Consider the following 23750-nt stretch of genomic DNA (forward strand, 5'->3'; position numbering starts at 1 on the left):
GTTTTCACTTTCTTGGTTCATAATTTTCATTTAGATTAACATACTAGACTTCTCTGTCTTTTCTGCTCTTGGGTAAGTGAATGATTTATTAGACGTGGTACTCAGTTTATGAGCTTTTCTCATTTCAACTTAAAGAAACTGCAAATATTTATAGAAGATGAACCACATGTATTTGTTCCTGAAAAATGTCAGAACATAGCACTCAAATCAAGTGCAGAACAGAAGCTATTCCCTGACACTACATACTGTGTAGATTTAATTCCCATTGACATATTTTCCTAAACAGTTCTACCCACCACAGTAAGTCCTAACTCAGAAACTACTGCAATCTTTCATTAAGCATGTACTCACATATTACTGAGCTATGGGTATCTAAAGTCATATGGAATTTACACCAAAAAAATAAAAAAAATTTTAAAAATCATACCTTTAAAAAATATAATTGAATTTTGTTAAATTCATCTTACACAATGATGAAAACAGTAATTAAGCTTATGTTTAAACTGATTTTTCTTCATTTTGCTCTGTTACTTCAAGGGTGCTTTGTTCAACTCTGCAATAATACTCCAATTCCAGGCCATTAGAATGCAGGGAAATGAATCAATAGAGTACACAGTCCTCAAGGGCAGGGACCATGGCCAATACCCCTCTGCCTAGCAGTAATACTCAAATGTGTGTTGATTCGGGTAAGAAATCACCATGGGTGAGAGTGCAGATCAGTATAACCTTTCTTGAAGATATTTGGCAGTACAGGTTAAAAGCCTTAGAATTTTAAATACCCTTTGACCAGTAAGTCCATCCCTAGGAATTTATCCTAGAAAATTACACACGTGAGCAATGTTTGAATTCTAGAGTGACCAAGGAGCTGAGCTTTTTAAAAGCAAAATCCTGCTAATAACCCAACAGCCTGAATAGATAGAGTGTCCACCTTATCACAATACTTACCGAGTGCCTGCTACTCACCCACCACTGTGCTGTGTGCTTTACCCCAATCCCCAATGACCTTCTTTAACACTCAGTCCACCATATAGGGTTAATATGCTCGTCTGCTTTTCTCATCTCATCTGGACAAGGAAAGTGAGGTTAAGCAACTGGTCCAAGGACGCAGTAAAGGAGAAGAGCCAGGCATGGATCCGGCTGTCTGACCCAGAGCCACAATGGCGCTTCCAAAGGAATGTTGAAAAAGATTTCTCAACCCTTCTCACCCTTTATCCATTCCTTCTGATTAGCCTCCTAGGTGTCTTCAGGGTGCAAGTCACCGGAGTATCACAGGCACACCTCAAGCAGCAGGTGAATCTGGATGTGGCACTACACCAATAGCGGGATCTTTGATGAGCCTCCAAATACAAATCACTGAAACAGTTTTTCTCCAATGTACTACTGTCCTCCCAGATCTTCTTCCTGCACTCAAAAAAACCTGCTCTTAGCAGGGTTTTATATCATAGTACGGAAAAGGTAAACATGAAGTTCTAAATTTAAAAATATACACAGAATGAATTTCATTTCCATACAAAATATAATCCTTTGGTAAAGTGATTTTGTTTAATCCCTGTGCCAGTGGCCTACGGGCATGAGGACTGGTCAATAATCACCAAAAGAAATGAAAAGGTGGACCCCTGGGAAACATTCCAAGCAATTCCAGGCCTGCGGAGTGGGGGTGCTGGGGCAAGGGGATGAAGCCTGGGCTTCCGGAGCGCCTGAGCGATGAAGTAGTAGGATTCACAGTGGGAGTCAGGGCCTCTGGGTCAGGAGTCGGGACAAGCAGTACTAAGTGTGTGGATGAGATGTGGCAGCTCAGAGATAGCGAAGGTGATGGACCGTGGAAGATGGAGCCTGGTGAAGCTTCTGGTGAAGACTGTTTCATCTTTTGGAAATTAATAGGTAGAAAGAAAACAAAAACAAGCAGCTAGACATAAGTCTCAACCCAAATGAGCAAGCACTTGAGACTATTTTATTAATATTTTATTATTGGCTAGAAAGATTTTTCAATATGCAAATTATTTCTTCCAAGAGTTTCCCCAATGTGATCTCAAGAGTCCGCGTCAACTCCTTTTCCGGAAACTTCCTTTTCTTAGCTGTTGTGTTCTTGGAGAGCCTGGGCCATGAAGAGTTTGCCTAAGTTCTGGGCAGTGAATTCCTTGATGTTCTGGCAGTAAGTATTGATCTGGCCTATGCATTTGGGAAAGTGAGAGAGAGTCATAATGATCCTCAGATTATAAAATGACCTGGAACTCAAACAAGAAGATCAACACAACACAGAACCACCAGTATTTTGTCTTGTTTTGAGTAAGAGGCAGTAAGAATCAATTCTACTTTCCATTAAGGGATGATAGGGTTAGTTCTTGAGCTACCTTCCGATCTTGGTCACCCAGAGAAGTAAAACTACAACTTTCAAAAAGGTAACCAGCAGTTAAGGACCTATTAGCTGTCAACCAAAATGAACTAACTACACAGCTCAGACCAACCACTGCACAAGGCAGAAAACAGCACTGGTCTCCTTAGCAGGTAGAAGAACTGTAAACTCACCCGACCCACAGAAGAGCAAGCATAGTGGTTTTCAGTCTGTGCTCTCCTCCCACCCCCAAAGCCATGACAGAGCAGGAGCACAGAGCCCACTGAAGAAGGACTTCATCACTCCTCTTAAGTCTGATTATCTGATCTGCTACAGCAGTTACATATTTTTTGAAAGTATGAGAAATACAATTCTGCATGCACTGGACCTTAAGTAAGGAACATGTCTCAGTTTCCCAAATTTAATTTATGTGTGTACTAGAAAGTTTGTGGAATTTAGATTTTTTCCCCCATCCTAAAAAATAGATCAATAGGAATATATCAATAGAAATTATAGAAGATCAGCTTTCCTTTGAGTAGGATTTTCACTCTAATAAATGCATCACAGACAACTGGCTAATTGAATCAAACAGTATTTAACAACATTTATATAGAAATAAGGTATTTATAGCTAATAAGCTCATGAATGTAATATATTCAAAATCAAGTCCTAGTGTAGGAAATAAAATCTCTACCACTTAAAGGAGGTGTTAAATGTTAATTATCCCCAGAGAAAGTCCATCCAGAATTGCATTCATGTTGCTACAATTTAAGTCAAAGTAAGGGAAACACTGTTGAGTCAGAAAACTGAACTCAGTTTAAACACCCACACACAGACGTGGGCTCAGTGCAGTGCTAGAACGCAAGCAGCAAAGGGCCGGGCTCAGTGATCTTCTGCATCATGAGACTGTAAAAATATTTTCTTACTTTCCATGAAAGATAACACAAATAAAACCTTCCCATTTTAGAAAGTTTATAATACCATCTCAAATATGTTCAGATAAACACACAGTGAAGCACTGAACGGACTGGAAAATAACAGACTAGCAAATTCTTAAATTTCAGAAATTATAGGTACTAGACTCATATTTGTCATTCAACCATTTTAAGCACACTAGCTTTTATGACGTATACTTTGTTTTTTCAAATATCTCACTGCCACCTGCTTTCTAACGAACAGAGAAACCGGCCACGTGCACTGGCTAACAGTACCTGCAATGAGCAGCGAATCCATCCTGGCTGGGGGCTGCAGAGGCTTGAAGAGTTTGGACAGGTCCTCCTCGGGGAGGGGAGGTTCTCCGCGACTCTGGCGCTGCATGTTCTCCTGCTGGCGTCGCTGCTGATACTACACGTCAGAGGCAAAGGATCTGGTAAAGACTCCCTCACTTATGCAACTCGCAAAACCCCACTGCTCTGAATTCTGATCTGTTTTATAAGGGTAACCCTTGGTTCTAAGAGGCTAAATATTGCAACAGTAGAAGAAAATTCCTTTGCTGTAAACTTCAGTGTCACTCTGAGTTCTAAAAGTCTGTAACAATTTGGAAAAACAAGACTGGTTATGTGAGAAACAGGAGGCTTACAAGGCAAAGCAGCGCAGGATTAACTCCAAGTAGAAGGGAGGACCATGACCATTTATGACAATGGGATAAATGTAGCATTACAAGTGCAAGTCATCTTTCAGAACTAAGTAATGGAACTACCACATTGGGGAATTCTTTCAGCTTTATCCCTACTGACCAACATAAAAACAATACTGATGATGTTATTATTATGTTATTCTAACGCCATCATCACTATTATTATAATAGTAACTGCTATTACTATTAACAACAGATAAACCTGTGCTTTAGGTCTAGAGCTAAGAATGAATATTAGCTTAGATAATGCTTCCAAAACTTTCAAACTCTGGATTCCTATGATCCTCTGGAGAGAAGGTGGGGATCTATAAAGGTATAGATCACCTACAAACTTATGAGTCAAATTACAATCAAGAGCTAATAGTTGTGGACTGCTTACAAAAGCAGGGGAAAATAGCATCCCACACATAGCCTTAAAAGGTCAGGTAATGAGAAACCAAACAAGGCTAGCACAAATTTTAAGTTCTTGGAGTCCTGCAAACCAAGGGAAATGGCAGTTCTTCCTAAACTAGAAGAGTCACTTGCAAAGGTTCCTATACTTACTACGGGCTACGAATGGTAAGTAAGGATAAATATCGAATGCAAATTTAAGACATTAGAATTCTGAAAAGTATCTGTAAGACTGGTTTCCAGAATCAACTATCTCCTCAGCAACAGGTTTTCAACTGGATGACCCAGGTTGAGTCCTTTAACGAAAGGAAGAACCAGCAGAACAAATAATAAAGTGGGGTTTTGTTTTGGGGTTTTCCCCCCAGCTTATCAGATCTTCACCATCACCATCTTCACCACCATTTTTTCAGTTAAAATACTTTATAGATTTATATGTGTGTTTACAATTCTAAGTAAAGAATTTTAAATTTCACTAAATAAATGAACACTGATATAAAAAATTTTTTTACTACAACATTCTCAGAATCACTTGGTTGTGCTTAGAATTCTACTGTTAACATCTAGTTTGAAGTACATTTTAATGAACACAAAGTAGGCATACACAAACACTTTCCCATATAAACATTCTGGAATCCACTTATCTATGAATCAAATGTTAAGAACATTTCAGAGCAACATAGCCCAGAAACAATATTCCAGGAACTGAGAAAATCATGTGGCCTTCAGGCAACGCTAATAAAGAAAAAGTTAAATGGCCATAGCAGTATATGTGCATATGAGAATCTTCAGGTAATTCTAGGGTTTTTATCTGTATTATACCATCTATTTCACAGCAGTTGGTCTATTATTTCCTATCAAAATTGCTTGCTCTTAATCACAATTGCTCAGTTTTTTAAATGAACTGAAGATTGCTAACTATGCTGCAATGAGCCACTACCAAACCAATTATAGTTAGTAAAGAAATGAGCTGTGACACTCTAGAATCTCTCTGCCTCTGATTTTCTCAATAAATGTAACTCTTATTTGCATAACCTTGGCCTTACAACCTGAGCTTATATACTAGCTCTCTTTAGGGCAGGTTATTTTTAAGTATAACTTGTAAATAATGTTAGGAACATACTACATATGGAATACTTTTTTTAAACATGATACAGAGCTACTAGCTAACAGTCAGTGCTTTATCAGGTCATTTAGGTCACTTTGAAGATGACTCTTGAGCACCGTACATGGAAACGAATTGTCTGTTGAATTTTTCCGAGATACCAACCTGGTGTTTCTGCTGCTGCTGCTTACTTGTATTTCTCATGTACGTATTATATTTAACTATATCCTGGCTCATCTCATCCACTCTGTCCATCAGCAACTGGAGAGTCTTCCCCAAATGATTGCTGAAACGTAAAGTAAATATAATGACGTGTCACGCTTTAAAGTTCTAGCTCTGACGCTGCTCTGAAGAGTTCCAAGATACTACACTGATCCACCATTTGCTAAAAGAATGAGAGCACAGTACACATGAAAGCAAGGGCAGAGGAAAGACTCAGTCAGCTTGTCATTCAGCCTTCCATGTCTGAAACAGCTCCATTCCTCACTGTCAGAGCACACACACATCAGGGTAGGAACTGGCAGGATATCTACCATGTATACTCTCTTCACAACCAAAGTTCAGTACTCCTGAGCTCTTTCCATTAGCATCCCCTCCCCCAAACTGTGCCCCAGAACATTTAAATCGGTGGCCATAGAAAGAAAGAATCATGCAAACAGACTAGGACTTCTGGCACATATCTAGCAGGTTCTAAAAGAGCAATAGCGGCATTTATTCTGTAAAGCGGAGTGAAGCAAGAAAGCGGGCTCCTTTCCTCTTGCCCTTCCTAGAATCTGTAGTACATTCAATCATACTTTTTTTTCCTCTCCAGAAATTTCCACTGCAGCTCATTTACCAAAATCTTCTTATAACATGATGCTAATGCATATCACTGATGCCCCAGCTAGGACAGCGGCCACCATACTGACTTCTGCCTGTGACTATCTCTTGCCAGGGTAAGGCCTGCTACTACATGTGTGTACTATGACATTAACTAGCCAAAAACAGTACTCATTCATTCATTAAAAGACCTAGTACGTTCCAACTTCAGTTTTAGCAAACAGGGAGGCAACTGTGAATGAGGCATTCGTGGTCTCTATCTTCACAGAGCTTACAATTGATTGGGGGTGGGAAGAAAGAAAGGGCAACACTTTAAGCAGACACTTTAAGTAGTACAGCCGGAATATCTCTTTAGGAGAGGACAGGCCGAAAGCAAAAGATTAGAAGGAATCAGCCATGCAAGAAGCAACATAGGTGGAAGAAAGCACCATGCCGCAGGCCCGAGATAGGCGGGAACTAGACATAGAGAGGAGGTGGGCATGGCTGAAGCACAGCAACACGGTAGGGAGCTCAGGGAAGCACATAAGGGAAGTCAGCCGCTGTGCCACACAGCACCCAGCACAATGTGGACGGTGCCTTGGAGTTCTACATGTCTGTGACACATGCTGCCTTAAATTCTAACATGACCACTCTGGCCCTGGCCACTGTGGCTGAGCTGGTTGGAGTGTCGTCCTATACAACAAAAGGTGGCAGGTTCAATTCCGGACAGGGCACATACCCAGGTTGTGGGAGGCAAGCAATCGATGTTTCTCACCTCTCCCTCTCTCCCTCCCTCTTTCCACCTCCCTCCCTCCCTCTCTTTCCCCCTCCCTCCCTCCCTGCCTCTCTCTAAAAATCAATTTTTTAAAAAAAGAAAAATGACCACTCTGGCTATGCAGAGAACAAACTGGAGAGCAGAAACCAGGAAATCAGTTAAGAGTCTACTGCGGACTGCTGGCAAGGATGTACAGAAACTGGAATCCTCACACACTGTGGTAGGAATAAAAAGAATGCTGCACCTGCTGTGGAAAACAGTTTGATGGTTCCTCAAAAAGTTAAACATCGAGTTAATAGATGACCCTCGGTATATACTCCATGAAAACATGATCACACCAAAGCTTATACATGTATGTTAATAGCTGCATTATCCATAACAGCCAAAAAGTGGAAAAACCCCAAATGTTTATCAAAGGGTGAAGGGATAAATTGTGCTTTATTTGTACAACAGAATACTACTGAGTCATAAGAATGCAGCACTGATATGAGAGTGAAACTTAGAAGAATACCCCAAGAGAAAGCAAACACATATAGAAGGCCACTTACTGTTTGGTTCTGTTTATAATAAGCGCCCAGAACAGGAGTGCTGAGGCTAAGGGATGAACAGAAGAGGGCTCATTGTTGGGGGTGAGGAGTATCCCGGGAGAGCTGAGATTTCACACTCCAAAGAAAGTATTTCGGGAAGAAAGATTTTCAACACATTAAATGTTTAAGAACCTAAAAGACTCTGTATTACATCTGGTAATCTAATGAATGGGATAAAGGTGTCTTCTGTGACTTTAGTGAGAGCTCTAACAACACAGAATGGACAGAGCAGTACACCTAGTGAGTGGAAAGTGAGGAAACATACAACATGTAGAAAATTCTATTAAAAATTTTTCCTATAAAAAAAAGAAATGAAGCAAAAGGTTAAAGAAAATGGATAATACTGGCATGGGGTCAAAAGATATTCTTTCTGTAATTTTGCTTTTTAAGATGAGACAGACTTAAACAAGTTTAAATGTCCTTATTCCTAAGAGATGCACATTCAAGTCTTTAGGGGTTAAGAGTCAATGCGTGCAATGTTCTTTCAAATGATTCAGGGGGAAAAGTACATGGTTTTTATGTATATAGATAGGGAGCCGGTGCAAATGTGGCAAGATACACAACTGGTGACTCTAGGTGAAGGGTTGCGGGTGTTCACTGTATCATTTATTCTTTCAATTTTTCTGTATAGCTGAACATTTTCAACATTTTCTACAATTGGGAAAAATAAGTCAATAAACAGTAGAAAAGAACCAGCACAGAGAGGAACTGAAGCTATCTGAGGAAGGAGGGCGGAGAAACAAGTCAGATCATGAGAAGGCAGGAGGGGCAAGGATTGACTGGCCTAATGGAAGGCCCCGACCCTTTCATTTTCACCAAGGGAAGAATTGAGGCCCCCAAAATGATATTAAATGCAAGAAATGCTGTAATTAACTATAGGATTATAGTTGTTAAATAGTCATTTATGTCCTTAAGTGTAACAGGAATTCAGAAAAGAGAAAGATCACCATCAATCCTATGACCAGGCAACTGGGGAGGTGAGAAGAGGGGTGCCCAGTGACAGTGGAGAAAACCACAAAGGCAGGTTACTGTCTCTGCAGAGAAAGATCTAGTATTTGTTCCCAGAGCTTAAATCTTGGAGGCTGACTATACTGATTGCAGCAATGAGAAAGGTATTACTAGAAGAGACCCTTCCTCTCCACCAAAAATGTCTTTAAAGTACTATTATTATGTATTATAGGTATACAGAATTATAGTGAAAGAACACAAATAAACAAAAGACTCAAAAATCTGCACAATATTCCTTGTAATGCAAAAGAAATTAAGTGTAATACATAACTACTTCACAGATATCAGGAAATCACAGGCCCATTACCAAGGGCAATTTTATGGGGATCTTTTCAGTACCAGTTCAACTAGAATACTGAAACAGGGAGTTATTGTTAGGAGTTTCAATAAAATGGCCTTTTCTTTTATTGCCAAGGAAACAAAGAACTGAACACAGATAACTTAAACAGATGTCAGCCAAGACATGCAGTGATAAGTGGGCTCTGGCTAGGGCACTAATTTATCCTTATTATCCTTAACGTATGATACCTACCCTTCGTTTACTTTTTAAAAAAGGAAATAAAATATTTTTTTTTCATGTGTGCAAAGCTAAAGGCTTATGTAACACATTTTTAAAAAATTAATAAAAGCTGTTATAAAATAGCCATTACTAGAACTTTCATCTAATAAAATTAAAAGTTAGAATTTTTTTAATGAAAGGGACTGTAGTATGTTTTATTCATAGCACAGACAAATTTGTCAGGTAAATCAAAGAACTGGCATCCACATGTGGGTTGTGAAAAGCAAGACCAAGTAAAATGTTTAAGGAGCTACTTAAGAATGATTTCTGACGCGGATTTTCTTAGAAAAAAGTTTATGGCAACTGGCCTAATGTTATAAATTAAAATTTGAGATGAACAAAGTTTTTAAAGTAGTATTATCAGTTTGGGTCAATGTAACAGTCCATTGGTGTAAGCTCTGCTTCAAGGTTGTTTCATGTTTTTCTCCCAACAGGAACACCAATTTTCCCCTAAAATAACACGGAGAGCAAAGGGCCTCTCTTCCTATTTCCCATAAAATACAGAAGACAAATATTATAATAAAGTATCTGTCTAGATCTTAGCAGCTATGGCAAATTGGGAATGTTTTCTTGGCCATTATAACTGATGTTTTAGACAAACAGATATCACAGGCCAGCTCACTGGTAATGTTAAAGCACAGCAGGGCTATATGTGTTTTGTATGCTCAATAAAGGAAGCTTGGGAAAAGGTGAAGACATAAATTATATAAGCAAAAGCTTTCACGTAGTAAATTTAAAATTTTTATATAACTATATACTTAATTCATCAAATTGTAACCCTGCATTGCTGAAAAAGGTTCTTAGCCCCAAGCTTTAAATACAGGTGTGCCGAGTGGGTCTGTAAAAGCAGTAAAGAAAAATACAACCTTCTTAAAGAGACGAATTAAAGAACTACTATGAATATGTTTGCAGTTACACAGTACATTCTTTAGTGCCAAATTAGCCTTGCAACCTGGCTGCCTCACTTAGCACTCCGTTCACTATCCCATTTCCTTCTCCTTCCCCTGAAAAGACTTTCTTGGCCTCTGTGGTGCATTCATGCCATGAAAGGTGGCACTTCAACCACAGTTCTCCCCATCCAGAGCCTGGAGAAGACACTGGGCTCTCTGGTCTTCTGGGTTCATCCCGCTTGTCTTACGGTGAATCTGACATTGTTCTGTTGTACACAATTCTATCTGGGATAACTGGGAATCTGATCAATAATCAAGCTTCTGTTTCAAACTGGTTGCTTAAGAAAACACACTTTGTTTCTTTCAGCATTTCAACAAATGCATATTGACTGACAACCAACTCTGTCCATTTAATTTCATTCTATGGGTCTGCTGTTAGCCTTCACCCACCACAAAACCATCACTAACATCAAGCCTGAAGGGCTTTGACCAGAAGTTATATATAGGAATCTATTCATTCTTCTGTTAAGAGAATAAACGGGGGGGGGGGGGGGGGGGGGGAGAACACCACAGTAATTCCATAAAGGAAACAATCTGTTTTGGGACACTTTAGTCAGCATTTTACCAATATCATAAATAATCTTAGCAACCAGATAGCCAAAGCAGCCACAGGAAATTATGTCACCACTGCAGAAGATAGCAAGAGTGCCAGGTCCAGAAAATTCTAAGTTTAGTTGGAAATTCAAACGGGAAGTTTTCTGCTAATAAAGTCTGCATCTGAAGAGGGGAAAGTACCACCAGTAAAACAAAAAAGTACTTTTGTTTTTCTCCCGAGCATTATTAAATATCCAGACGTAATACCATAAGCCTCTGAGGGCAGTGTACAATAAATAATGCTGAGCCAAATACAAAATCCTCCCCTGTGGGCATTTATCTTATCAGAGCAAAAAGGATCCAGCAAAGGCAGCAGAGGGTTCCGAGAAGAGGAGCTATTAGTATTCAAATACTGTCTCACTTTATCAGTTCAGCGTTTTTTTTCCTGGGATCTTAGAAAGGCAGGACAAGTACTACATGTTGTTACTTGTCTTAGTAACCTCAAAATGTGCTTAAGTAATTTTTTTCTTGTTTTGTAGGTTAGAGTCTTTTTGCAGAAAGTGATAAAAAGGGACTTTTCATGAGGCAGGGCCTCTTACCTGCTAGCAAGACTGAGCAATTCATGTTTATCTGCTACAGCAGACTTCTTCTCAAGCTCCCACATTAGGACGTTGATCAGATGTGAATTTTTAATTACAATCGGCACCTCTTCAAACATGTGCTCGAAGGTGATACTTCCCTTTTTCAATCTGTGAAGCGTGTTAAAAATACTTTAGTCTGGCGGTCAGAAGTAAATGTTAAATTGACTATTTCATACATTTTCCCCTAATTACAAGCCCTCTCCAGGATCTTTGTTTCATTAGTACTCTCTAGAATGGAAGAAAATGTTTTACAGTCGAGCATAACTCGAGAGATTTGAATAACTGAAAATGATCTGAGTTTGAGCTACAAGCCCAGAAAATAAGATTCTTGGCAAAAGAAACAATTCTTTCTTTATAATCAGGTATCTTCAAAATGCCATTGATAATAAAATGTAAATGTCACAGGAAGTTATGCTATATAATCTCTAAAACATTTAAAATAAATAGCTAGAAAAAAGAAATACTCAAGTTCTTGGCAACTTGATTTTAAAAGTCTACTGAATTGAAGAGATTAACAACTAGCAGAATGCTACTCACAGAACACTGCACATTCAATGCTTCAGAACTCAGGAAGAATGCAACTTCTCATAGTTCAGTTACAGTTACCATATCTAGAGACTCTTCATGAGTTAGCTTTTCTTTTTATATTCCTTTCCCTTAATTTCAAAAGGGAAACTAGCAATGAACCATCTGTCTGTCCTACATGAAGTTAAAGCCACTAACTTTAATAAGAAATAAGAATTCCTATAATAAACAGAAAATGAAAGAATTTGGAGTATTTCTCTAAAAATTTAACATAAATATTCCAATGCCATTGTGTAGGATCACAAAAGAGCTTTATCGATTAATTCTATGCATACTTGTCACCTATAACATTTCCAATAAGCCACATTCCTTACTGAATCCTTAAAATGTTATCTCCCCTGCCCCCCCACCATGAAATAGCTCAGAAAATAAGACATACAGCTCACAACCGGACTGACACAGAGTTTACAATCTGATAGCTGCTGATTGTTCAGTCCATCTCCCTTTATTTTAATCCCTTATTTCTTCAAACCCAGTAGCTAATTAATGCCCATTCCAACTGAATTCGCCCTTGGTGAGGAACAACATATGAGACATTCCATAAAGAACAGTTTAAACATGGAAAGGGAGAAATCAAGTAGCACTCGGCCATGCAGAAAACTTCTACCATCCACATAGCAAAAGTATTACCACACCACGGAGGATTCAATAAATGTCACAAACTAAAGTCTTAAAAGAAACACACCCAGTCCTCTACTGTATGCCTTATAGGCCCCCGAACACTTACGCTTCAGGAGAAAAGTCTTTCTCTTTACAAACTTCCATCAGTTTAGGAGTCAGTCTGTATGCCTTCAGTGAGAGAGACCCCTGGGCAGTTTTTATGGGATCTCAAATGAGAAAAAGAGAAAAAAATGTACTAAGGATTTTGTCACTACCAGCGATTGATTGACACGGGTTCTAGGCACATTCTGTTACTTAGCACATAATCTTTTCAAAACGAAGATCAAAATAAATAATCAGAGCACAATGTGAGACAGATTCAAACCAGCAGAGCAAACAGGAAGTGGAAACGGAGGGGCCTATCACCCCACTTGTAATAGGCAGAGTAACTTCCACAGCTGGAACCAGTCATCATGATGACAATTAATGTATGATATGTCCTATATATCTTATATCCATCTGTTGTAACTAGAAGGAAAATACTGATGAATATTAAATATTAAAATTCACTGCATGCATTTGTGTGGTTCTTCAGTCAACTAATTTAAATGAACAGCCCTACAAACAAAACTTACCCATGCTAATATCCACTATTAAAATTTCTTGGTTAAAGCAGATTTTTTTTTAAATCACTAAAGTCAAAGTGCTATGACAAAAGTGTCCTTTTAGTTTTAGAGAAACTCATTTTGTCAAAACTAAGTGCTTCAACAGTCCACGAGTAAGGGAGCTTAGCACTTGCTGCATGATAACGGCTCCGGCATGCCAATATTCGCCTAAAACCTGTGTTAACATTCATGTTGTCTGAAACTTAACACAGTGAAACTTTTAGCAATAGGTGATAAAATGAAAACCAAAATAGATTGAAACAAGTGGAAAATTCATCAAGGTCTGATGATGCAATGTTTCCAGCCAATATAAGTACACTTTAACAACTTGTTCTTTACTGTAATCCAATTGTTAACATACTGAAACAATTTTGGGGCAGCTCATAAGATTGATCGTATTCATTAGTATTTTTTCTGACAGATACTCAGGACGTTACATTTACTTCTCAGCTGGAAACTATATGCAAGTCTGCCAGATATGGCAAACTGTGAGTGTTTGGGGAGGGGGAAGGCTATAAAGCTGTTAAATTGCCTACAGTTCTGATACAGCACAGAACATCTGGTCTGGAGAGCTTGAGGAAACACCATTAAATAGGCCGAAAAGAAAAAAATCTTTGTGCTAAGAAACAGTCCAGGTTTTGTACGCTGCTGTCAGAGGTATAAAAAAAACTTGGCACGCTGTGTTATGATTGGTCAGTCACGTACAGAGCCAGACACTCCAGCAATCGGGGTTTGTTAGACATCTGGTCTAGTTCCACCAGCCCCTTCAAATGAGGGAGGGGAGATGGAGGAATAAAAATGAAGCAGCTACTCCAGCATTCCAAAATGTACACATCAGGGCTCTGATAGCAAGAAAAATAAACAGAAAGAAGGAAACCCTGTCTAGACTTAGCTGCTGCTGAGGCTGCTGCAGAAACAGGGTTGGTATTTACTTGAGAAGGCCTGCCAGGCTGCTCTTAGAGGCAAAAAGACAGAGAGCAAAAATAGTAGTAGTAATAATATTAAGGGAAGAAAAGAATAATAAAGGAAACTCCTACAAACCGTAAATGAGAACAACAGACTCTTCAATGGCATGCTGGTAGCTGAACTGAGAATCCAGGAGCGCCCGGGTGACGAATGAGCCATAGTATGTGGACTGGTACCAGCCCACGTGGAGATGGTCAATGTTGACATGGCGAAGGCTCCGCATCATTTCCATTTGATATTGGACTAGACAATGGGGAGGAGGGCGATAAAAGAGAAACTACTGAATGATGCCACCAGTACTAAACACAAGCTGTTTCAGAAATAATTTCTACACAACTATTTATTAGCTAAAGGGAACAGGTTTCCAGATTTAAAATTCATTCAGCTCACATACAAAGAAAATAAAATTAAGCTTTTAAATCATTTTTTTATTAGTGAAAAAACATTTTGTAGAAAAGGTATTAAAAACACAATAATGCCTGTGCTAAATAAGGAATTATTTATTAAATGTAGTTTCCACTCCCCTTTTTAAAATCCTAAAAATAGTATATGTTTAAGAAAAAAATTGTGTAATTACTAAACTGGCTGTAAGAAGTTTCATTTGAATTAGTAAGTGAGAATTGTTATCAATGTCTTCTTCAGCATAGCTTTTAGAACTGAAGTTAAAACCATTAAGAAAACTAATGAGGAAACAATTAACTACCACGTTATTTAAATATGAACAGGATACAAGCTGTAGCTGGTTTAAAATATAAGAATTCATTTTAGCCTTCATCTGGTGCCCCCTGCTGCATATGCTAGATTTAAAAAAGAATTCTTTCTTGTTTCTGTGTTGCTTTGTGTTAAGTAACAGATAATATTTTTTATTAATATAGAGTTTTAATCTCCACGTATGGAATAAAAAGGTTGGATGACTTTTGCTTTTGTCAAATTAATGACTACAATGTATATGATAAACTTCAAGCAGCATTACTAGAAAAATAGGTGCAAACTGACAATAAATTAAACATTAAAAGAGCAATATAGCCCAATAATGAATAGCAAATATGTGATACAGGAGAAAATTTTATAGTCAAAGTAATATCCAAGCTATTTCTATTACAATGAAAGCATAACTATGTTGAGTAAATATATTTGCTTAACTCAAAATCTAACCACTTCATTTTTAAAGCACAATCAGGTTTTAACAAAAGTAAGGTTACATGTCTGTCATTTCCTTGGTTATAGCACTCTAGTTTCACAAAGCAAACAAAATTCAGGATCATAAAGTATAAAAGAACCTTCTTTGGATGAATACGGTCTTATTTTTCAACACTTGTTACTAGGTAAAGAAATTATAAATCTGCTTATTCTATTTCTCATGATAAAACACGGCAGCCAATCCATCAACTACTCAAGAATTATGTGGGGGTTTTTAAAGTTTTTCCTTTTATACACAATAAGATGGTCAATAATCTTACATCAATTATCTTTTATCTTAAATTTTTGTCTCTCTAGCATGAGACCCCTTTCCTAGCTAATTTAACAGATTCGTATCAGCCACATAAATTTAAAATTCTATAACTCTTTGAAAGTAAAGTAAAAGCAGATTTGGCCAATAAAAAAATTTATTCAAATTTAACTTACAAGCGAAAAGTTTCAATATCACAAGTAAAGGGAGAACCAGACAAATTACCATTTATTTTAAAGGGATGGGGAAGGTGAAATGGGGAGATATTATCCAGCAACTGACAATTACAAACATGATTTTATAGAACAATTTTTAAACAACCAATAATTCCAAAATACGTGTTAAAGTACCCTTTAGCTATAACACAAGCAGAGGTTAGATTCTACAAACTGGCAATAGTAGAAAAGAAGAAAGGCTTGGAATCTAGAGATCAAGGTTGTCATGCCAGCTCTGAATTTCCCCTGTGGGGAATCTTGCTGTCCAGTTAGTGATCATTCTCTGATGCTTAGTTTTCCCATTAACATTTAAAAAAAAAAACACAAAACACAATGCATTTTTCTGAAAGATATTCTGTAATCTTATAAGTCTCCCCTCAAGTAGCCTAAATACAATAGATTTTATAATAGCATTTTCAGGATGCAGGCGGTAAAAAAACTCTCTAACCAGTAGCAAACCTCCAAATTCCTTCTTCATCTAGGTCTTGCCTGCCTGACAGCCCCCTGGATAAGGGATAAAAAATGAAGTGTTTCTCTCAGCTAGGGAGGTGGCTAAGGATGAGCCTGCCATCCTGTGGAGTTACCTGCACTGTCCCACCGTCTATCTCGGGAATGGGGGGGTACAGAAGCAGAGAGTGAGCTTCTGTACTGTTGGGGGTGGGGCTGGGGCACTTCCATTTTCCTCTTCTACAGATTTTACAAGACTTGAATAAAAACTCATTTTTAAGGTGATAAGAGCTTTCATATGGCCTAAATATTGTAGATTAATATAAAAATATAAAGGTTGAGATCAATGAGAGGTGAGTTGACAAAACTGCTTTTGAAAATCTAAAATGCACTGGAATTTCACTATTACACACACAAAAACGTGTGCTGGGCCTATTCTATGTGAATTTTCCAGACATTCTCCAACTTGGTTTGAAATTACCACCCCAATTTAAAGAAAGAAAAAAAAAAGATAAAAAAATAATGTCTCCTTGGACACATCACATAGGGAAACAGGACTGCAAGTGACCCATGAAAAGATAAGGGTGGGTGCTTGAGCTTCAAAGTCAAGCTGGGAGCACTGAGGGGGCCAGTCTTCTTCGTGACTCTTCACAGGGTGCTCCGATGCCTGCATGCCTCGAAGAGTTTACTTTCATTCAATAAAATTCTTAAAAAGTGATTTTTTTTTCCTATTGTATACATGCCAGAGAACAAGAAACAACTCACAAACAGCCAAGTGCACTTGCTTTCTCTCTGCCAGCTTTGAGGTCTGTGTCCTTGCGACGAGTAGCCTTGTCTCCCTTCACCCACAGCTTTCTCTCCTCCTCCAGCCCAAGTTTTCAAAGAATGCAAAACCAAACCCTGCAAAAGCATCCCCGTAAACCTAAGCAGAGATAAGAAATGTTGAGCAGACTGCCCACTAAACTATTTCAAAACCATGCTTCCAGGCAGCCACCATCAATCAACAGATCTGACTGCCACACCTACTTACCCTCTGGCCTACAGAAAAGACAAGAAAAAATCATGAAATGGTGACATGTCAGTAAATTTTACACAGTAAGGATGGTCATTCCAGACTCCAATCTCCAGGGCAAATGCCACTGCTTGTGTGGCTATGCTGGTCTCTCTCAGGAGTTATATTAGGGGTGGGTAGCCGAAGCATGAACAAGAGACCCAATTTAGCTACAACACTAATGTAACGGGGGCAGGGGAGAGGCTCACGCTATCTGGAAGTGACTGTGACAATGCTGTGTCCCAGCCCACAGGCTCTGGCGAGTGGGAGCTAGAGCTATTTGCCTTCTCATGCCAGGCCAGTCTCACTTTCCTGGGCTGGAGTTAACAGGAGTGTGTAAAAGATGAGGCAAGACAGAGATAAGGTTCACTCCTATCCAGGAAGTGCCTCACACCTCAGAACAGAGAATGTCTTCAAAGAAACAAAAGGAAAAGAAAAAATGAGGCCCCTTGACATCAAGTGCCTGCACTCCACATGGCTGAGTTAATGCAGATCAATGAAGTAAGAGCCAAGCGCTTTTAGGCAACTTTGTAGAGCTGGTCCAGGTTAGACGTGCTTTCATTTTTGTTCTAAAGTTCTCTCATTTAACAGAAACGCAAGCAGCAATTTCAACTAATGATATTCACTTCTGAGTTAATGGCTAAATAATCCTGGGGAATTTCCCAAAGATTAATAGCAAAGGGGAAAAAATTTTGGAGGGAGGAGTATTTTAAAGTTTATGATAATATTCAAACAGAAGGGCTCAGAACTGTGTGGTGAAAAGCTTAGGGGAGAACCTTTTAACATGCGCAGCTTAAAAAGGTAACTCCTTACCAAAGACGGGGAGAGACAGTGCATAGCAAATTAATTTCAAAGACAAATTGGTAGTTACTACTAAGCCAACTCAAATTTCTAATACAAGAGCTACACTTAGATGTAACTGAGGTGGGTGGTGCTACAAAGTTTGGAAGGATTATAGAAATGAGCTGAAATTTTGTAAATCTCTTTGACCTCTACAATCCTCTTAACTGGCTAAGCCTCTCCCAAGCAAAGAAGAGCCCGATTTACAACACTGAGTAACTATTCCAAGTCTGGCACGAGTACATTCATACTCACTTTTTCCAGATACGCTCTTTGCAAAACAGTCGATTTTAAATTGCAGAGGGTTAAAATGTCTTAACTGAGGCAGGCTACCCAATAACTATTCCTTTCAAAAATCCACCACATTCATTGGGCTTTCTCTTGTTTTATCTTCAAATATGAAAACACTGAAAATAATATGTTGTCTTATATTTAAATGCTGTATGTGGAGTTACACTGTCAAACAACCACACAGAAGTTTGAGATCTGAGTGCTCCTGGGGAGGATAATGGATTAGAAGCTTTTCGGTACAAGTAGAATAATTAGCTAGCATTCTTTTCACCTTCAATTCCTCACGCTCATTTTAAAAACTATCTTTTTTATTTCAATATTTTAAGTGAGCTTTCAAGAAACAATTTCTCACTGAAAAACAGGAACAAAGAAACTGCCATAGTCGGCCAGGCTGGGGATGAGCAGAAAGGAGAAAGTTCGAGCTGTAGCACATCTTCAAACTCCAGCTCTGTCAGATCAAGGGGAAGAAAGTGTTTTACAGATGTCTCATTAGGAAACTCTCAAAGGACCAGGTAATCTAATTTAAATTTTAAAATCTTAATGGATCTATTGTCTTAATGACTTAATATTGTATGAAATCCAAATTATTTTTAAATGTTATAAAATTATATTTCAAATATGTACAGATAGTATAGCCTAAAGGGAAAGAATAGAGCTAAGCACTAAGAAAGAAACTAGCACTTAGTGAGCACTTACTAAGTCAGACTTCTGCTGCATGGTATACATATGTTATATGACTTTATTCCTCACAATAACTCTAATGAGCTAATCACGATTACTGAAATCCTTTTAGGAAAGCTGTTTCCCACAGCTTGCAAAGTGGCAGGACTCAATTTGACTGCCCAGGCAACCACCCACTTACAAAACTTCATCTCTTCTTATTGGTAAAGCGTAAATTATTTCTGGATCAATAAAGCATAACACAGATACAGCAGAAACCCCCAATTTCTAAAGGTTTTCAGAAACCATGCCACGTACCTGTTTGATCATTAAGTTAACCAATAATTTAACACTCCAGTAAGATTTTAAGTGAAAAACTACCTTCAAAGATTTTTAAATGTCAAAGTCGATAATTATCTCAAATATGTAATCAAACTCCTAAAATGTTTCATTCTATGTTACTATTTGAAACATATGCCAAGACTACTTTGTAATGAAGAACTGGCTCAGATCAAAAATAACCTGTACAAACACATCAAGTAAGGGAGCAGAGAGAGACCAGATCTAGGACATAATCTTTGTAGCAAAGAAACAAACTAAGCCCAATCAAGAGATGGCTTTAAAAGCAAACAAACAAACAAAACAAATCAATGATTTCAACAAACAAGACAAGGAAATGAAATACATCAAAATCTCCTATCTGTTCTAGCACGAGGGCTAACCTGTGCAGGACTGTTAAGAAAATGATCACAAGCCTCTTTCCCAGCAGCACCATGGGACACCAGTGAGCACAGGAAGGCTAGCAACTGTGAAAGCTGTGCTCCATTATTTAACAAGACAAACTACCCCGTGCTTTCGTCTTCATATCCGATTTTCTGCCAAGCTGCACATACGTTTCAGGCACTGTTCAAAGCTAGTAGCAGATGTAGATTTAGGCAAACAGAATGTGCATTTGGAAAAAGACTTAAGTCCTCTTTGGGCGGCGAGAACAATACAGTACCCTCATTTCTGAAAACTCCCATGTTATCTTATCCTACCCAGTCTGTATCGCATATTCTTTCTTTTTTTCAATTAGTACATCTGTTATGAAGGCTACCCGTGTGACTGCTTAAGAAGTGTGGTAACAGTTCGATTTTTCACAATAAAGTGTCCAATATCATTTCTACTCTACCTAGCAACTAACCTGTTTCATTTAAATAGGAGTAACAAAAATACTGCCTTTCTTAATAATCTTACAGAAAAATTTTTAAATAGTTCATTTGTCCTAGGTGGTTTAATTTCTTCTTTAAAGTGTTGATGAATTCTGAGAATGAATCTCTTCTGGATAGCAAATTAGGAATTAGGAAATTGGGGGGGGGGGTCACTCCAACTTTCAAACCTTGTAAGTTTTGAAAATTATTGGAAATCAGGTTTTTTGAGGTTTTAATGTATCTTAAGAAGTCTCCTACAAAATAAACTGGATTCTTCACAGAAAATAACAAAATAATATGTACAAACTGTAACAAATTCATATTGTTTTCTTATCTAAATCATGAAACACATCCAGGAGATCCCATTTCTTTGAGGTTATAAGAATTTAAAATATATATGCACGTATGTCCTTGGTCACGAAAACACATGCACATAAGTAGATGATAGAGAAGAGCTACTAAGTTAACTGTACTATGCCATTTGAGATCTTTTTATACAAAGTGAATTCACCTTCACAGTACCAAGAGTTTTAGACCCCTTTCAGCTCACCATGAAGAATTCTCACTTAAGGAAGAACTTACTGACTACTGCTACCTCTTGCAACAATTAAGAGCATGGCATATTAGACCAAGTGAGAATTTCTAGATTTAGAAAATATCTATTTTTCATGCAATAAACCAACGCTTTCAAGAGGACAGATAACAAGAATGTTTCAAAACCATGATTATTGTTAAGGCCCTAAAGAAAAGTCAAACTAGGACATTAGGTATCTCCCGTCTTACCTTACAATACTCAAAAAAGACATGAAGTAGCTTGCATGAAAACACAATCCGTAAAATCAGGACTAGAGAAAATGGAATATGGAAAGTGGAACTAAAGGTGAAGCAGAGACTTACACAAAGTGACGAAAGCCACAGATATTTTGATTAAAATATACAAATCTAGCTCTGAGCACTCTGGCAATCAAAGCAAAAAGAGAAAGATGGTCGTTTACATTGTGAAAGGGGAGAAAAACCTCAGGTATCAAAGAAGCTAAGACTCTCTCTGGTTCTCAACCCTGAAGTAAAACTCTCATGTGAGGTCTCAAAAGAAAACTATTATGCATTGTGTTGAGAAGCAGAAGACATCTCTAAAATAGAATAATCAATCACATTTACCTTTCCTATAAACCTAGGTTTTTTTAATGTAAAACAAGAGAATAGCCACATTAGAACTTTTCATAACACAGAAAACAGTTTGTACAAGTTACCCCCACCCTCCAAAAAAATAAGGGGCTACCAAAACGAACTGATTTCATCCTGTAAGAAAGTGCCTATCAATCCAAACTCTAGTTGTTCAAAAAGCAGAATGGGATGTATCAGTAGTGAGCACTAAATATTCAAAATAGAGAATAAATAATGACCTTTGGAAGTACTGTTTGCAGTGAACAAACTGTCAGGGGAGGGGGGATGGTCTGAAACCAGTTACTAAGTACCACCTGGACTGGGAATCGGTCACTATGATAAAATTGTAGTGACATCATCTTTTAAAAGGTGCTCCCTCTTCAATATGGCTGCCTAATGAGATGGTGGTAATTAATGCACTTATCTTTCTGAACCTTAATTTCCTCACCTAGAAATTTGTGGTTTCAACTTCCAGCCATATGATGATGACAATTTTTTAAAAGATTTTTTTTTTTTATTGATTTTGAAAGAGGAAGGGAGAGGGAGAGAGAGAAACATCGATGTGAGAGGGAAACATCAATCAGCTGCCTCCTACACACCCCCGACGGGGATGGAGCCCACAACCCAGGCAGGCACGTGCCCTGACCAGAGTCAAACCAGCAACCTTTCAGTGCAAAGGATGACACCCAACCCATTGAGCTACAACAACCAGGGCTGATGATGACAATTTTAAAAAAACCAACCTCCAGTCCAGATGGCTCTTTGCTTAATGAGCATTTTCAGGGGGAAGTCCCATAGGTACTACATTCTGTAAAAGTATACACTGAATTTATCAACCCCATCCTACATGCCTGCTACTTCTTATGTTTTTTCCCTCAGTGAGGGGCTCTCTGAGTCATCGATCTTGACAACTTCTCCCACACTAAGCTCACACAGTCATCTACCTTCTTGGAAGCTCTCAAATTTTTCTTCAAGGCAAAAATAATTTAGAATGGTTTTAAAAAAATTAACTGGTATGGAATGATGAGACGCTAAGAAAAAAAGCAGAATCTAAAACTATGAATCATATAAGGCCAATATGTAAACAGCCTGGGTTACTCCTTTCTCCAACAGAGGAAGACTGGAAAGAAATATGCTAAAATAGTGATGGCAATACTTCTCCAGGGAGTGAGGTCACAGACGATTTTTGTTTTCTTACTTAAATTCTTACTCTTATTTTGCATGTGTTCTCTTTTTCTTATTTTTTGGCAAAAGAATTTTGTAATACATATATTAAAGAAGTGCATACGCACACACTGATAGAATTTCCTACTGCTGGCCAGCTTGCCTACTGGGTAAGTACCAGCACTCCTAAATCACAGATGTGTACCAGGGAAGAGGCTAGTGAACCAGACTACTTAGGATCTGAAGTGCCCAACATTGTCTGAACACCATCTATTATAGATCTAATTGTGACCCACCCCAAATTCCTACGTTAAAGGCCTAACCTCCAATATAATGGTATTTAGAAATGGGGCCTTTGGAAATAATTAGGTTTAGCTGAGGTCATGAGGATGGAGCCCTCACAATGGGATTAGTGCCCTTATAAGAAGAGATACCACAGAGCTTGCTTCCCCCCCTCTTCTTTTTTTTTTTCTCTCTCTCTCCCCCTCTCTCCATCCACAGGCAATACTGAGCACTGATGTGAAGATACACTGAGGAAGTGGCCGTCAGCAACCCAAGGAGACAACCCTCACCAGACACCAACCCTGCTGGCACCTTCATCTTGGATTTCCAGTCTCCAGAACTGTGAGAAATAAATTCCTGTTGTTTAAACCACACAGTCTATGGTATTTTGTTATGGCAGTCCAAGCTAACTCAGATACCATCTTTATCACATATTAGTTGTATAACCTATACTACAAATTATCTCAACCTAGGTCTACTCTGTTGTAAAATGGGAGAGAAAACAGTACCTACTTCATAAAGCAGTTAAGAGGCTTAAATAAAATCATTCATAAGAGCTCAGTACACTGAATAAACTCAAGAAGAGCTCAACAGGTTTGCAATATCAGCTATTATTCAAAATATGCTATTTATAATCCAGATTATGGTAGTTATTAGGGACAAAGGAAAAGTGTTTGGAGAATTGGGTTTGACTACACTGGTCCTTAAGTGTTGTAAAAACATATCTCCTTTTCCATCTCCATACTGGGAGCAGGGGAAAATCATGAAAATAGGGGAGGAGATTAGAGGATGCAGATGTGACTTAAACAAAAAGGTCTATGAATCTGTAACATCCACTTTATGAAAGAGAATTCACATGTACAAACAT

The 23750-nt window shown here is 38.3% G+C and overlaps 1 protein-coding gene across 1 annotated transcript in view; it reads right to left on the reverse strand.

The window, feature by feature from the left end:
- Positions 1-1947: 1947 nt before the first annotated feature.
- Positions 1948-23750, reverse strand: part of EIF3H (eukaryotic translation initiation factor 3 subunit H) — a 66177-nt gene continuing 44374 nt past the window's right edge. The window contains exons 3-8 of the mRNA XM_081117389.1: positions 14204-14371; positions 12625-12724; positions 11271-11420; positions 5626-5746; positions 3544-3676; positions 1948-2169 (exon numbers count right to left, since the gene is read on the reverse strand). Of these exons, the coding sequence (XP_080973515.1) occupies positions 2072-2169; positions 3544-3676; positions 5626-5746; positions 11271-11420; positions 12625-12724; positions 14204-14371 (770 nt within the window). The 3' untranslated portion in view covers positions 1948-2071. The remainder of the gene's footprint in view (positions 2170-3543; positions 3677-5625; positions 5747-11270; positions 11421-12624; positions 12725-14203; positions 14372-23750) is intronic.

This window comes from Miniopterus schreibersii (genome assembly GCF_964146895.1).
Source record: "Miniopterus schreibersii genome assembly, chromosome: 17".
Classification (NCBI taxonomy): domain Eukaryota; kingdom Metazoa; phylum Chordata; class Mammalia; order Chiroptera; family Miniopteridae; genus Miniopterus; species Miniopterus schreibersii.